General features: G+C 53.6%; 5 protein-coding genes across 5 annotated transcripts; 1 reads left to right on the plus strand and 4 right to left on the minus strand.

The window, feature by feature from the left end:
• Positions 1 to 3,606: 3,606 nt before the first annotated feature.
• PG986_006595 (Altered inheritance of mitochondria protein 24- mitochondrial) lies at positions 3,607 to 4,830 on the minus strand (the record flags this gene model as incomplete). The annotated part of the gene is made up of 6 exons (XM_066842817.1): positions 3,607 to 3,626; positions 3,658 to 3,877; positions 3,959 to 4,219; positions 4,290 to 4,457; positions 4,639 to 4,732; positions 4,799 to 4,830. The coding sequence occupies 6 exons, from the start codon at positions 4,828 to 4,830 to the stop codon at positions 3,607 to 3,609; spliced, it is 795 nt and encodes a 264-aa protein (XP_066698929.1).
• Positions 4,831 to 5,604: 774 nt separating this feature from the next.
• PG986_006596 (uncharacterized protein) lies at positions 5,605 to 6,135 on the minus strand (the record flags this gene model as incomplete). The annotated part of the gene is made up of 1 exon (XM_066842818.1): positions 5,605 to 6,135. One exon carries the CDS (start codon positions 6,133 to 6,135, stop codon positions 5,605 to 5,607), a length of 531 nt encoding a protein of 176 aa, XP_066698930.1.
• A 1,613-nt stretch (positions 6,136 to 7,748) lies between these two features.
• Positions 7,749 to 8,449, plus strand: PG986_006597 (GPI anchored cell wall protein; the record flags this gene model as incomplete). The annotated part of the gene is made up of 2 exons (XM_066842819.1): positions 7,749 to 8,008; positions 8,149 to 8,449. 2 exons carry the CDS (start codon positions 7,749 to 7,751, stop codon positions 8,447 to 8,449), a joined length of 561 nt encoding a protein of 186 aa, XP_066698931.1.
• A 702-nt stretch (positions 8,450 to 9,151) lies between these two features.
• PG986_006598 (uncharacterized protein) lies at positions 9,152 to 9,500 on the minus strand (the record flags this gene model as incomplete). Its single annotated transcript, XM_066842820.1, has 2 exons — positions 9,152 to 9,176; positions 9,307 to 9,500. 2 exons carry the CDS (start codon positions 9,498 to 9,500, stop codon positions 9,152 to 9,154), a joined length of 219 nt encoding a protein of 72 aa, XP_066698932.1.
• Positions 9,501 to 9,667: 167 nt separating this feature from the next.
• Positions 9,668 to 13,296, minus strand: PG986_006599 (hsp90-like protein; the record flags this gene model as incomplete). The annotated part of the gene is given in 7 exon segments (XM_066842821.1): positions 9,668 to 9,736; positions 9,794 to 10,151; positions 10,207 to 11,148; positions 11,162 to 11,862; positions 11,897 to 12,641; positions 12,652 to 13,095; positions 13,238 to 13,296. The coding sequence occupies 7 exon segments, from the start codon at positions 13,294 to 13,296 to the stop codon at positions 9,668 to 9,670; spliced, it is 3,318 nt and encodes a 1,105-aa protein (XP_066698933.1).
• Between the last annotated feature and the right edge of the window lie 1,732 nt (positions 13,297 to 15,028).

The following is a 15,028-nucleotide window of genomic DNA, read 5'->3' on the forward strand; positions in this document are numbered from 1 at the left end:
CAGTGCCATAGATCATAATTTCACAACGACTACACACCATGGAGCAGATTCCAAGAAGCATATGATGCGTTGGCGAGGTGAAAGTTTGCTGCAGGCAACCCCAAGAGCAAAGCCACCATCCACCGATGTTGACAGAGGCCTCCTGGAGGAAACACTCGCACAGTGCTCTTCTACGAGCCGTTCCTCTCTGCACTGACAGGGCAGAGGGCTGCCACCTGTGGGATGTCGATGGCCACAAATATGTCGACCTGCTGGGAGAATACACAGCAGGACTATACGGGCACTCAACTTGTGAAGTCATCTTGGAGGCGATACAGGCAGCTCTGAAGCGCGGCTACACGAGTTTTGGAAGCCACCGTATGCCGACGGGGCACGCCTTGCCCAGTTCATAAGGGATCGCTTCTCTGGCATTGAGCTGGTCGATTCTAACTCTGGCACGGGGCGACGTTGATGGCCCACGACCGCCAAAATATTCACGGACAAGGTCAAAGATCATGGTGTTCGAAGGGGGTACCATGGCAGGAGGCTTCTTGTTCAAATCCGGTCCACATCCTGTCAACGTGCCCGCACCAGTACTTGATGGCGCAGTACAACGATACAGCTTCTGTCGATGAGTTGATAGCAGCAGAGCGGGAAGGCATAGCTGCTATTATTGTCGAGAGCCCATGATCGGGTCGGGGGATTGCATCTGAGCGCCCGAGTTTCTGGCTCTGCCTTCGAGAGAAGGCCACCGAGATAAAGTCTCCTCATTTCGATGAGGTCATGACTTCACGACTCTACTCGGGAGGTGGTGTCCAGTCGGAGCTTGGCATCACCCTGATATCACCACTCTCGCTAGTACATCCCGGTGGGGGCATGTCTTTGGCGCTTTTGGCGGAAAAGCCGACATCATGTCGACATACGACCCCGGGCGGCTTCTACTGCGAGAAGGGGCTTCTGTTCCCCCATGCCGGCACATTCAACAACAGCGTCCTCACCATGGCTGCCGGCTCAGCCGGGATTTGGAAAAAGTCTTCTCTCCGACGTAGCACGAACCCTGCATGGCCGTGGTGACGATTTACGAAACAAGCTCAAGGCTATCGCCAAAGGCACCATCCTGAAAGTCACAGGATGCGGCTCCATAATGAATATTCGTTTCATCGCCACGCCTCCTGAGGATATACACAACGTTCGAGATCTTGAGGGGCCAAAACACTTTGCTGCTTGATATACTGCACCTGTATATGCTAGGTCAGGGTTTTACATGGCCCGTCGTGGTTCATTGCTCTTTCGTTGGAACTAACCTGCTAAAGGAAACTTGACGGCTGTAAGGCTGTACAGGGGTTTCTTCGCAAGTATGCCACCCTTGTATCCGGATAGGGTGCTTTGAGAGTATCGTTGTACGATTCATGAGACGGGCATCGTATATGTTGATATCCAACTTTCAAATAATGTTCACGGAAAATTTTGGGCTTTGGAGTCTTTACTGAAGATCACTATGCTTGTGTTCAATATCAAATGCTCGACATCGCTGAAGGAAACTCGAGAGGGCTGTTATGTGGATGGCAAACTCTCGACGGTTTATGCAGACGATCACACAAGTGCAACGACATGTTTGTATCAACAATATGGTGTTCTAGGACTCGGCTAAATCAACAAGTCCGTCCCTGTTCTACGATTTTCTCAAACGTGAGTTTCTTAAGAGATAGTAATTAGATATTGGGTATCAGTTTCGTTGTACAAAGAAGACAGAAAATATGCAACACATCCATACGCCCCCTTCATTGGAGCACAAATAATGTGACTGGTTGAAGATAATAAGGGGCACCACGTGGCAGAATAAATGTTCATCCTCCTCCAAGCAACCCAAAGCACAACCCAGCCCCCCATCAGCGTCCACCACACCGCTCCCACGACCGCGCTACGACTCTGCACCCGCAGGCTTTCACCACCACCCGACGTCGACGTCGCAGTCAGGCCCAGCTGGCGCGCAAACTCAGGGCAAAAGGGCACCGTACGCTACCGATGCTCTGCCCCTTGAGCTGCGTGCAAGTCCCCGTGATGTTCACCTGAGCGAAACCCTCTGTTCCCGTAGCAGCATCAGCGCACAGCTCCAGCATTCGAGCCCTGGGCGAAGGTGGGAGGAGGGTGATACCAGGCGCACTGGTATACTCGCCACCGCCGCTTGGCCCGCGCGCCCTCGCTTCTTCTTCCGCCACTCCCCCTCCTCTCCCTCGTTGCCACTCCCGCTGGTACTCGAGCTGTGTGGCCTTCAGATGGCCCCCCACCACCACCGCTGTAAGTGCCGCCTCCGCTTCCACCTCCGCTGCCGCTGCCGCTACCCGACGTCTCTGTGGAAGAGCACAGCCTTTGATTCGACGATATGAAAGTGTCGGCAGTCCTGTATTGGGAGCATCCAGGCAACGTGCCCAGCAAAATGGAGCCGGCTTCTACCAGTACATCGAGACGGGTGCCTGCCCTTGTTAGCGAGCGTGCCTCCCGAGGCCAACTTAGGGGTGAGTGAGTAATGAGTGGTACAGGAACAGTCTTACCAAGCGAAAGATACGTTGGCTGGTTGGGCGAAGGACGGCCACATTCTGCACGTCACTGGAAAAGGACAAAGACATTATTACTATTATCACGTATGATTATGTCGGGAACATTTTCGGCTCACACCTGTGTTTTTAATGTCCCGGGGGTGGGAATTATTTACCCGCCATTTCATTTCTGGGGTGATGGACGATCTGACCGTTGGGCTAGACTTGGTGACAGTGCGATCTCGACGTTGCGTGCTTTGAGTTTGATAGAGGCATGAGCGTTGAAACTGCCCGTGCGAAGAGTTGAGAATGTCTCGTAATCTCAAGAACGACTATCGATTCTTTCATGCAACGTATAGTAGATATATGTTTCTAAAAAATAGCATCTAGCGTGTTTGTCCTCACTATATCACCTGGACCAAAGCAATATTAAGCCTAGCAGAAAGAAAAAGCAAGTATCGCACAGCCACGTTTTGTATACTAGCAGAGGCAGAAATCGGAGACAATGCCGAAGCAGTATATCATATTCTTGGCGACAAATCGCGCCATATAAGAATCGAGTCCTGGCAAGACAGTGTCTCACATTTCACGGCCATATGCAACACCGAGGAATACGTAGATCAGCGATACGTGGCTTTGAGATTTGGTGTTATTCACTTTGGATCTACCTATGTGGTTGCTTGCACGCCAGGAACACCGGCCCGCTGCTAATGGGGGCTGTCAAGGCATCAAACGTAGACCTGAACGCTGAGCTACAAGGCGGACTTGCCTTAGCCACTATCAGCCATTCTGGAAGACTTCTGCTCCTTGTCCATGATACTTTTTTGATCCCCGACTCAGGTGTACGCTGAGTCGACACGTCAAACTGCGTAAGCCAATCTGTGCAATGCATGACTCGGTTTTTCCTGCAAGTCCTGATACACTTTGTTATGTGAAAGATCAAAATACCTTTGAAACCAGCCACAGGACTTGTCCCTTCAAGCTAGAGCTGCACATCGATATCGAGACAAGGAGGGTTGTTATTTGAGTGTTTATCATTACATGTCGTTTGCTATTGATGCTATTGATACAACTTTTCGACCACGTACGTCTATTTTGACTTTTCGGAATCTTCGGCGTTCGTGGCGTCGGCAATGTGTACCTTCCCATCCCGGGCCAACACTTGCGACATTGACCTTGACCGTGGGCTCGACCCTTTTAGGCATCGTCGTAGTATCCGTCTTGGGCTTGGTGGCAAGATCGACGGCAGCAGGGATGGCACCCGCCGAGGAGTCGGCAATCTCGTTCACGTCATCCTTGGTGAGCACGTCGCTAATCCTGGCGCCTCGGCTCGACATGAGGATCGTCATGGGGCCCTTGAACTGCAAGAACAGCCGATCGCCCCAGATCGTTCGTCAGCCGTCGTGCGCATACTGAAGAGTACCCGCGACATCAGCTTGTACCAATCCGTTTTGCCGCATTGTGCGGAAGAACTTGGTGTTACCCAGCCAGTTGGTGACAGAGGGTATCTGGAACGTGATGCCGGTGCTCTTGGAACCGGAACGGAAGCGGTGGGTTGCGGGTGATCGTATAAGCCACGTTCGAAGGATGTGCGACGAACTCCTCGCCCTCCGCCAAGGTGGCTGGTACGTGTGGCCCGGCGCTGACAGCGCCGCCAGACCTCGACCCGTCAGTTCCGACGAGCCCCAGTTTGCGAGGGAAGTCTGTATTGAATGCGCGGCGTAAGCGAAGAGTGTGGCCAGTCCATGCCAACAGCGCCGATCGCTGCGCTACCATCCAGTCTGTCGTTCCATCGAGATGCAGGACGGTGAAAGTCGTGGTCGGCGATTTAGTCGCGATGAGGGCCGTTATAGGCGACGTAGAAGTAATGCGTTGGTAAAGGAATGGCACACCCGTGGCGGCGCGGCTTAGAGGCGGGAGCAGGGACGGCATTGATTGCGCCTGGTACGATCAAAACGTCAGTCCCGAGGAGCGATATGTGTTATGTACGCATGGTACTTGTGCGATGTGTGTCCTACATTCTGTGCCTTGCCCGAGACGGCCACCAGAGTCCCCCTTCGTGTGTAAAGTCGTTGCGAGGCGGCCAGTGAGACGGACAAAGAGAATAGGGCGTGCCGAGGACCTCGAAGCGGGCATCGGCGACGTCTCTCGAGGTGTCGAGCGAGGCGCCGAAGGCATCCCCGCCAAGCCGGGGCGAGTCGGTCGTGGGCGACGAGCTGATCTGGATGCCCTACATTGCCGGCAGATGTGGCTGCTCTGACCGGCCAATTGGCTTGCCCGACCTCTCCTGATCAAAGTAGGAGGCAGTGCGCATGGCGGCGAGTCGGCAGTGTCAAGGGCGCGAGTGGCCGCAGGGTTGAAGTCGAAGTCGAGTACGGTCAGAAAACTAGAATTGGAGCTTCAACTGGATTCCATCCCCAACTGCCAGACTTATTTTGATGAGGTCAGTTCGTTCGGGCCCAAGCTCCCGCTTAGGTACAATTTTCTGGGCGCTACGAAAATGGCAGCATGCCCAGGCTAAACCTCGGAAACTTCTGGCTCGTCCATGAGTATCAACGAGACAGTTGAGTACTGGCCAAAGATGATTCCAACAACATAGACATACGTAAATTGTAATTACTTTATTAGGTTTTCTAAGAAACCAGGTTTTGCTTTGCACCAGTTGATTCCGTTCCATGCCGACTATTTTGATTGGGCCTCGACCTATGCTGTCAAGTATGGCGGAGGAGCTGCCACGATAGAGTGACGATCCCCTACTAATGTCTTCCAACCTGGCCATCGACAACGCTTCGTTCCCAGCGATCTCGAGGTATATCGCTGCCCTCGCCATGCGCAAACACTCTTTGGAGGTCCTCAAAGCCTCAGCACATACCTTGAGCGCCGCCTCCCTTCCTCGTGTTGCGTTCTGGCCACACCCAGATTTCGCTTGAGCACTGCATGACACACCTCAAGCTCTTTCCTTGACACCCGAATCCTGTCGCGCCAGATGATCGTGCTGTAGGGTCCATCCACTGACAACCCCTTTGGGACCGGGAAGCTATGCGTACATCATCGAGGGCTCTAACGACTCTTGGTCGCATAGCTTGCCTCAAGAGGCATTGTGCCGCGTCCACGTGGCTTTGAGCCTTTGCAAGAGGCTGGTCTCGGCTCCATCGCCGCTCAGCTGCCCCTGGGCGAGTGCCTTCTTCACTTTTTCGAAGGCGGCTGCGACCCGGCTTAGTGAGCCGGCCAGCGCCTCCACAATGGTGCCCGACTCCTCGCATCGCTCTTGCGCCTGACGGTGGGTTTCCTGCGCCGAAGCCACCTTCTGCTGCAGCGCCCTCTGGTGTTGGTACTTGGAAGTGCAACGGGAGAAAACCCGCTCCCAGAGACGGTCGAGCTCCGCCTGGGCTTTGTGATGTTGTGAGGCGACGTGCTCGAGGCTTTCGAGTAACGCCACGGCGTCCTCGTACTGTCTCTCGAGCGCGCATTTCTTCTCCTTGGCCCGGTATTCTTGCTGAAGTACTTCGTAGTATTCCGCTGTTACCGATGCAGCCTTGGCTTGGTATTTGTTGTGTTTCCATGCTGCTCGGTAGGCGAGGCGTCGGACGATGCTGTCTCGGTATCGCTGGTGATACATCAAGCCGTGCCCCTGTCTTGGTCGAGTGACTTGATCTGGGCCGTCACATTGTCTAGGCTTCGCTCAACTCGACGACTCGGCGTTTCTGCTGTCCCAAAGCTGACGGCGCATAGTCGGTTTAGGGCAATCTGTATCCAGAGCTCGCTGGTACGGGTGGCGGTGTCCCGAATCGCCTGTTGTAGCGATGCCATCTTGACTTGGATCGGGGTATGGCGTCGATATCGTTAGGACTGGGCACTATCAAGAATAGCCCAGTCTGTCGCAGAGGCTAATTGCCACATTATATATATAATACCTACATATACCGTTGCTGACTGCTGTCATGCTCCGAATAATCCGTGCCGGGTTGGTTACCTAGGCAGCAGACGCCTACGCAAAACTCATTGGTCCGTTTTGGCACCCACGCCGCCAAGATCTGTGAGCTTTGCCGGGTGACTCAACTACACCACAGCCAATTGCGGCATACGAGATTACGCATGACCACCCATGTCAGATCATGAACAATGCGATTGGAAATGTACTTCTCTAGCCTTGCATCGTAACGAGGCGTGTCGCAGGGCCATCAGTTCTGCCTCCCCGCTTGGTCTGACGCAAGAACTGGTGTTTTTCCATCTCAAAGGCAGCTGGATCAGAGCTCCTGGGCGATTTCGATAATATAGGTATATCTACATATGTGATGTCGTGCAAGTATTCCGAGCTACAACCATTGAAATTTCTACTCTGGATGGATAGGCAGGCAACGATCAGTATCATTTGAAGGTGAGACTCGATTCGAGGTATCTCCTGCAAAGACGGAGCCCTTTCCGTATCTTGCCCACCACACGGTTTGATTTAGTGATGGCGACTTTTCGGAGTCAGCAATCTCGCAAGGGCCGATCCGGTTCCGGCATTGAACTTATGCTGACACTTTTCGGGGCGTATCAGGCAAGGGCGCCACATGGTTTCCTGTCGACGAAGGGGTCTTGTGTACGCTTGATCTTCGATCCAAGTCTCACCTTGGGGTTGCTTACATACATGGATGTTGAGCTTCCTCTCCTTTCCAGTGAGTCGGTCAGCCCGCTGAGAATCTTCATTCACAGGCGACCCAGCGTGGTGGTACGGTGCCATGAGGAACTGGGAGCCTGGATTGGAAGACTGCCTTCACTGCAGAGCCCACTGCTGGGCCCCCCATGTGATTTTGAATCTCCGATGCACCTTAGCGCCACCCGCTTCAGGGGTGAATAGCACCCACAAAGCGCCCAATTTCACGCCGCATGATGCGGAATGGGTGCGCTAGCATCAAAGACAGCGCGAGCGCTGCTGGCACGGGTGTGGGCTAATATTGGTAGCAGGCAGGCGTGAAACGAGCCAGAGGATCTTTCCGGCTTTTGTGCTTGATCGTTTACCAGATCGTGAGCTTCTATTTAGTCTATTTAAGTAGCAGGATACGCTCGTCTGTCAATTCCGAAAATACCTTCAACGCAGTCTCTCGTTTGACAAGTCACCACTTACGCTCGTTTAATAATATCAGTATTGCTCTTCCGCTCTTTTAGCCAGGCTATCCCGCCTATTACTATTATTATTACTATTCTTAGTACTCAGCGACTAGAAGAAGATAACCAATAGACATCGCTATGTCTTCCATCAAAGCTCTAATGCTCCTCTCGGCCGCGGGCCTCGCGACAGCCCAGACCACCGTCATGGACATGTTCCTCCCCGGCTCCGAGGGCGAGAACTTCGAGGCCTCCGTTGTCTCCGCCATGACCAAGCCCCCCAAGATCGAGTACTTCGTCACGTTTGCCCCGAACGCCGAGGAGTGCGGCCTGGGCCCCGGCGCCACCGTCATCATGGCCCCCGGCTCGTACGCCTTTGGACTCAACGAGCCGCCTGCATTGTAGGAAACTGCCTCTTCTGTATTTCTTCTTTCATTCGCTTTGCCCGGTGCTTCTCTTCATAAATGAGACGGGTTTATCCTGCCGCCCCAAACCCCTTGCCCTAAGCCCAGCAAACCACAAGCTAACCCTCCCGCCTCAGCACCATGAGCGTCAACTGCGAGGTCGAGCACTCCACCGGTGTCTGCACCAAGATGGTAGGCGGCTCCGAGGCCAACGACCCGGGCACCGAGACGGAGACCATGACGGACTTCAAGTCGGAGGACTTCTTCATGCCCGTCACCGTCACGGGCGGCCTCGAGAAGCTCGCCGCTTTCACCGATGGCAGCGCCGCTTGCCAGCCCGCCCCGACGGCGGCAGCGTCGTCCCCTCCTCTGGATCTGGATCCTCCGGCGCTGCTTCCGCGGCGGCCTCGCCCAACAGCGGCGGGCAGCGCCGACTAGCTCTAGCACGGGCGAGGCCACGCTGCCGCAGATCACGCAGCACGCCGTCTTGGCCGGCGTTGCTGCGCTGGTCAGTGGCGCCATGGCTCTAGAGAGGAAACCAACATGACTGGAGTGCTGGATAGTAGCCTACTTGGATGTCCATAGACAACGGACGTAGCAACACAAGGCAGCTACAGCCCGACAATCGCACAACCTATTCTACTGCTGCTAGAGTAAGACCCAAAGTGCTCGTTCAGGTGACTTTCCTTCCGTGTCGGTTTAGAGCTGGGATAAAGCCAGGGACGAGATAGCTGGCAGGGAGATAGCTGGCTGGCAACGGAATAGATAGACGGCCAATTTTGCATAGTAGAAAGAATCAGAATTTAAGAATACTCGGAATCTTTTCATTTTTCATACAATTTACGTACAGCGCACTCTGGGTTGGTATGGTACACGGGCTCAACGTCAACTCCTTGCTTTCCATTAAAATCAGGGGTTTGCCAGAAAATAACACCAAACCAACGAGAACCACCGCAGGCATTTCCCATTTAGCATAACGAGAATGCTTTTTCTCAAGAACTCCACATGCATCGACAGTCGTCGCGCGAACTCAGAATGCTTTTGAAGAAGTCACCGGTGGTACGCCACGTCAACAACAGACGAAACTCAATGCGCACCACCCAAAGCCAATGTAGAAAGGCACCCAAACACCCGGTCCCTCTATCGCGTTTTCGCCGACTCCGAACTGGAAGCAATATATGGATTGTAAATGCTTTGCGTAAAGATGACCAGAAAACAAAAGGTATGGGGCGTCAAACTGAAAAGAAAAGAGGCGTTTTTGCTTGAATAGAAAGAAGGAAAAACAAAGATTAGACTCAATGTTGGATATGGTATCTTCGAGGGTCTTCAGGCGGACAGGTTTCGTCATGAACACGTCGATGCCGCTCGCATAGGCCTCGCGCTGCACATCTTCACTTGCCAGGCCTGTCAGCGCAATGACTGTGGCCGGACGATGCGCTTTGGTGTGCTCGAATTCCCTGATGCGACGAGTCGATTCCAGACCATCCATGATGGGCATTGATATATCTACTCGCAAAAGTGGGTCAGAGAGTAGTTATTTGGGCAAGACAAACCGAAGGGGAAGAAAGAGTGGAAAGGGGAGGACATCGGTGCTGCGCAAAGAAGTGCTTACCCATCAATACGCATCGGTAGTCGCCAGGGCTGGCCATGTATTTTCTAGCGCCTCCAGCCCGTTGTTGGCTGTTGCGTAAGGCTTTTGAGCTTCTTCAGGAAGGAGACCAGGATCTAGAGGTGAGGGTTAGCGATGGTGGGATATCGGTTTCGAGCACCAAGTTTACTGACCTGCAAGTTTATCTTATTGTCATCGACAAGCAGGTACTTTATATTTTGCGCACTGGGCTGAGAATCATTCTGGTCATTTATCGGGGATCCGTTGCTGGACGTTCGACTGATCTCGAGTTCAGTGAGGACCTCGAGCTGCTGCGGTCCCCTGCAGAAACGGCGTTCTTCGGAGAAAGACGCGGTTCGCGAAAGCTGGGCTGAAGGGCTAGAGTATAGAAGGCTACCACGACGACTTCCCAAATCAGACCAAGAAGCAGAATCTGGTGGAGTAATGGGCAGGTCGTGTTTCGAAGGCGAAGTGGCATTCCATCTACTCAATGCAAGGACGAGGGCTTGAGCCACCTTGCGAGGACCCGCTCTGCTGTAGGTTAGTACCAAACTCGCGGAGAGCTTCGTGAGGGAAGATGACTTACGGCTGTGACATGAACTCGAGGACATTCTTTTCCTTGCCCTTTCTTTGGACGATCGCATGTTGGTGGGCAGCCAGTGAGTCACGGCAGACGACAACCACAGGAGGGAGAGTGGCCGTGGCGCCCTCGATGGCAAGCTCGTTCAGAGACTGATCTGTACACATGATGATATCCGGCCGGACATCTCGCAAATCGGGCTTCACAACATCCAGATGTAACCAATGACGGCATAGCGCCTCCATCAAGTACATCTCCGAAGGTGGCGTCCGACCGGGTAACCCGACGGTCTCCGCGGTATCTTTGAAGCCACAGAGACTAACTCGAAGACCCCTTATTTTCTCAACCCGTTCCCTGAATACCGAGTCCCTGTCTACTGTACCATATGGCAACAGGAGAGGTAGCGTGACAGACACAGCTGTTCCTCGGGACACCTGGCTCTCGACATGGATAGAGCCACCCAAGACCTTGGTGATTTGCTGCACCAGCTTAAGGCCTAAACCAGTGCCAGGATTCAAGGCATCTTCCTGCGAGAACGCGCTGAACAGGTGGTGATGGAGAAAGTCATCGCTTATCCCCTTGCCCGAGTCAGCGACAACCAACAGCACGTGGTTTGGGTCTTGCTTCCTCAAAGAAACATAAATGTATCCACTAGTTGTGTATTTCAGAGAATTTCCGAGCAGGTTCATGACAATTCGCCGAAGCGCTCCTGCTTCAGTGCGACACGCGATCTCATGTATCGGGTCGAGGTCAAGATACACTGATGGTGTGTCGCTACCAATGTCCATCGGGTTCGCAAATTTGGATTGTTGACCAAATGCTTCAATATGGCTAGTTCCAGTCGGGACAGACATCTTCTGAAAGTTGTGGCCAGACATGATACTTTCGATGGTTTGTTCGGTGAGAAGACTGAGGTCAATGTCTGTAGACAAGTTGGTCATCTTGGAGCTGAAAGACAAACTTTTCTTGCGGCTCATGGTCTCGAACGACTCTTGAATCCCATTCTTCATTCTCGGTAGTTGGGCGCCCCTTCTTATGCTGGTCCTTGGAGTCCTTCATGAACTTGTTGATTTTACTGTAGTCCAGTAAATGGTCCATGACATCAAGCAAAGTGCGCCCACAACATTCCATTGAGTGCAAAACTTCGCCCTGGAAGGCATCCAAGTCAGTACCGTCTAGCAGCTCAACTGCAGCGACGATACCATGAAGCGGAGACCTCAATTCGTGGCTCAGGGAGTTGAGGACGTCAGACTTGGCTTTCTCAGCCATCATCGTGTCGACACGTGCAAGGCCTGACATGATCGTCATCCCACAGGCACGTAGATAACTGAGCTCAGCATCCACCGTGAAGACTCGGGCAGGATCCTTCGTCCAGACGAAACAGCCTGAAGACCATCTTTCCCTGCCAGAGTCCCAGAGTGGAATGAATGCAACGCTCCTGGCCCCTGTAAATATGGTGGAGAGGGCTTTGCCTTCATATTGCTGCGAATGAGCGCCGTGCGACGACCTTTCCAAGGGAGAGGGGAAGGCTACTGAGTCGCGCCTTGCATACCAGGCCCATTCCCCGTCGGACGAATCGGCGACATGGACAGAACCGTCTTCTTCGAGATTAAATATTTTACCGCTAGCATATCTCTTCAAAAGTGTCTTAAGGGAATCGTTCTGGAATGTCGATCCGATGATCACCGGCCGACACCTTGTCGCCCGTGCGGTCATCTGAAGTTGATGAGCCCAGGACCTTACAACACTGGCCCTCGTAGTTCTCTAATATCTTCCAGAACCCTTCTTCGCCAGGGGTAGTGACGGTCGAGTCGATAGACGAGTGTGTAGAATGTTGCTTTCCACCGGGGACAAGACCAGCAAATGACCCGATGACTGCATCAAGGAAGACCACTCCTTCTACCTCAAGGGCGTCTCGTATTGTTGACGCAGCCTCAGCAAAGACATCCTTGACTTCTAAAGTGTGGCTATCGTCAGCTGGTGCTTTGGCCATTGGGCTCGACACAAGAACGTTCGACTTCGTCTTGGTAATCGTGGCCGGTGCACCCAACGATGCACTAGACGTAATCGAATCATCGGATTTCGCAGAATCGAACGGGCCGCCTGGAAAACTCGGTTGCAACGGCGACGGGTGCGGTCGCGGCGGTGCAGTTTCGCGAGTATGGGGGCTAACATCGCTGCCGCGTCGCTTTTGCGGTTGCCGAACTGTAACGGGGGCGCCAGTGTCAGGGGTAGGTCCTGTGTTCGCCCCCAACCACCACTTTGATATTGTGGATTTTCCATCGACAAAACTACCGATTCCTCGTACCATGCGATCGCTGCGCTTCAGATTCTCATCAGACCTCCTGGACTCGAGGTAGCCCGATATGGTTTGTGACACATCCCGCAGAAACTGGGCCTGCGCATCGTCCAACAAGCCACGAGGCTGGTCACTATAAACACTGTAGACACCTATGTTGATGTTCTTTGGTGATTTGATCGGCACGCCAGCGTAGAATCGATTGTACGGCGTATTCTCGACATGTGAGGAGGTTCTTCAATCGGGGATCGGCCTGCAGATCAGGTATACATAGAATAGGCAGATCGCTGCTGGTCTCTCCGGCGTCGGAATCCGGTACTAATACATGCTGACACACACCTTGTTCCCTCGGAATCGCAATGCCCCCTAACCACAGGTTCTGGCCTCTGTTTCCAGGCGCGAGAGCAGAATTGGATGTAGCCTCGGCAACAACATGCTGGTGTGTCCTGTCGAAAATTGATATCAAGCAGCGGGTGGCGTCTAACCGGAGAGCGCCAAGCTGAGCAAGTCCTGTCAAGACGGGATCTGCGCACGTAGTCGGGAGCGGTTCACAAGGAGGGTCAGTTGCCAGCTGCGGTTTATGTGCAATCTCATAGCTTTTGACTGTTAGTTGTACAACATCGAGGTTGGAGGGGAGGTGGCGCATATCAAGCAGACAACGCTCTAAGAAAGGAAGGGAAACGAAATGACCGAAAAGAGCAAATAGAAAGAGAAAGGATAACGAGATATCGTACGTACAGATGCGAAGCATATCTGACAACCTCCCGCTCGCGGGCCACCTCGGACAGCCTACCCATTGTCTGAGGCGAAGCGCCAGCGGCTCAGGAACAAAAGCAGGTGGCCTACTCGCTCGTACCAGGCGAAAGGCTTTGGGCAGAGGGAAAGAAAGCGAACTGGGTCGAGATAGTGACGGATACTAGCTCGGAGCAGTGGATGAAATACGGTCCATGACACCTGGGCCTATACCCCAAGTAAGAGGCAGATCAAGATAGGCAGGGGCACAGATTCTCACGGGGACGAGAACCAAGTGTAGGGGAAATGTATGATTATGAAGCATTGTGCGGTAACGTAACATAAGGATATATCGAGAAGGACCGGGGCAGGGACATGGGCGATTCAGTGCGAGATAGAATACCTAGCAGGCAGATAGCGTCTTTCTGTCACCGGGCAGCCAGAACGCTGGCGGATTCGCTCCGAATTTCCGTGATCAAGTGATTTCATGTAAGGACATCGACACCCTCACGCAGACCTAGGTAAGTGGGTTTCGGTGGGGGGGTGGAGAGGCCGCGATGGTGGTTTTGGGTGGTTTTGGCGACCAAGGAGCGCTAGAGAGAGGACCCCTCCTTGAATCGAGTGACCTAGAATACATAGGTGCCAGGTGCCCAGCTAGCCCAGGTGCTACCCCCCCCAAGCCCCGTCCGCTGCGGCCAGTACCCATCGACCCCATAGAGGGGTGGGATACCCGCAAGCCAGCCACTAAATCCTTTAAACCCTCGCAGTCCCAGCGGTTCCAGCGCCCTTAGGGGCCCGCTACCATGGACTAGCCTGCACTGGCCAGTTCTTAAAAGTCCACCATGCGCCGTACGCAACCAGCTCCCAAGCCCATCTCAGCCTCTAGCTTAGAGCCGAAGTATGGGAGCATGGAAGCTAAACTAGAGCATCTGAGCATTGGCTGAGCGGCCGAGTCTGTCGTCTCCTTCCCTTTCCTTAGCTACAGTAACCTCACCTGGCTCACACCTAAGCCAACTCGACACGGCTTTGTTCATGCATGCACCTTTCGATAATGGCACCGGCTAGAGGGCCTGTTTGCGGTCTTCAGATGGATCATGGCGGCGACGCGTACCAGGTTAGCCAGCGTCGTTTCTTTTTGCGTTGCCTGCAAATTGACACTGTTCAACTCCAGACGGGCTCGTCCCGTCCATTGACACATCAGCTTGGCGAAACAATCTACCACAATCTACCTGCGGCTCAATGCCATACACGGCCATTTCGATGTCGTCTCGTCCACAGCCCACTTTGCTATTCCCATTTTATTCGCTATCTAAAATCGGCATCGACACCAGGATTATCGCTCTAGCCTCTAGGTCCCCAAGTCCCCCCAACGGGTGCATTAGGCAGCCAAGCAAGATTTGCCCGCTACCCATGCGATGGCCTGGCCCGCATCTCAACTTCGTCTCGGCGCCCTGCGGCCGCGTGTGGGCAAAACTCTATAGCCTGCTGATAGCCGGAACCAGAGGGAAACAAGACTCAGACACCCAGCAGCTTCGGATATTGCCACTCTTCTCGGCCTCCGGCCCGTACCAGCAAAGGATCCCCCTTCGCTAGGGCCATGGCAAAGAAAGGGAAGAAATACACACAAATGACGGGAAGGTGGAGCTAGGTAGCTTGCCACCGTCCCTCGTGATGGCTTACTGACAGCCATGATCCTGGTCTGGTCCGACCTGCCCACGGCCTTTGCACGGCTTTGGAGCAAAGTTTGGCCATTTAGCCCCCGCGAGTCGGTTGCAAGACAACGGCAAATCAAGGCTT

The sequence above is a fragment of the Apiospora aurea genome (assembly GCF_038362705.1).
Source record: "Apiospora aurea strain CBS 24483 chromosome Unknown utg000005l_segment0_segment0, whole genome shotgun sequence".
NCBI classification, from domain to species: domain Eukaryota; kingdom Fungi; phylum Ascomycota; class Sordariomycetes; order Amphisphaeriales; family Apiosporaceae; genus Apiospora; species Apiospora aurea.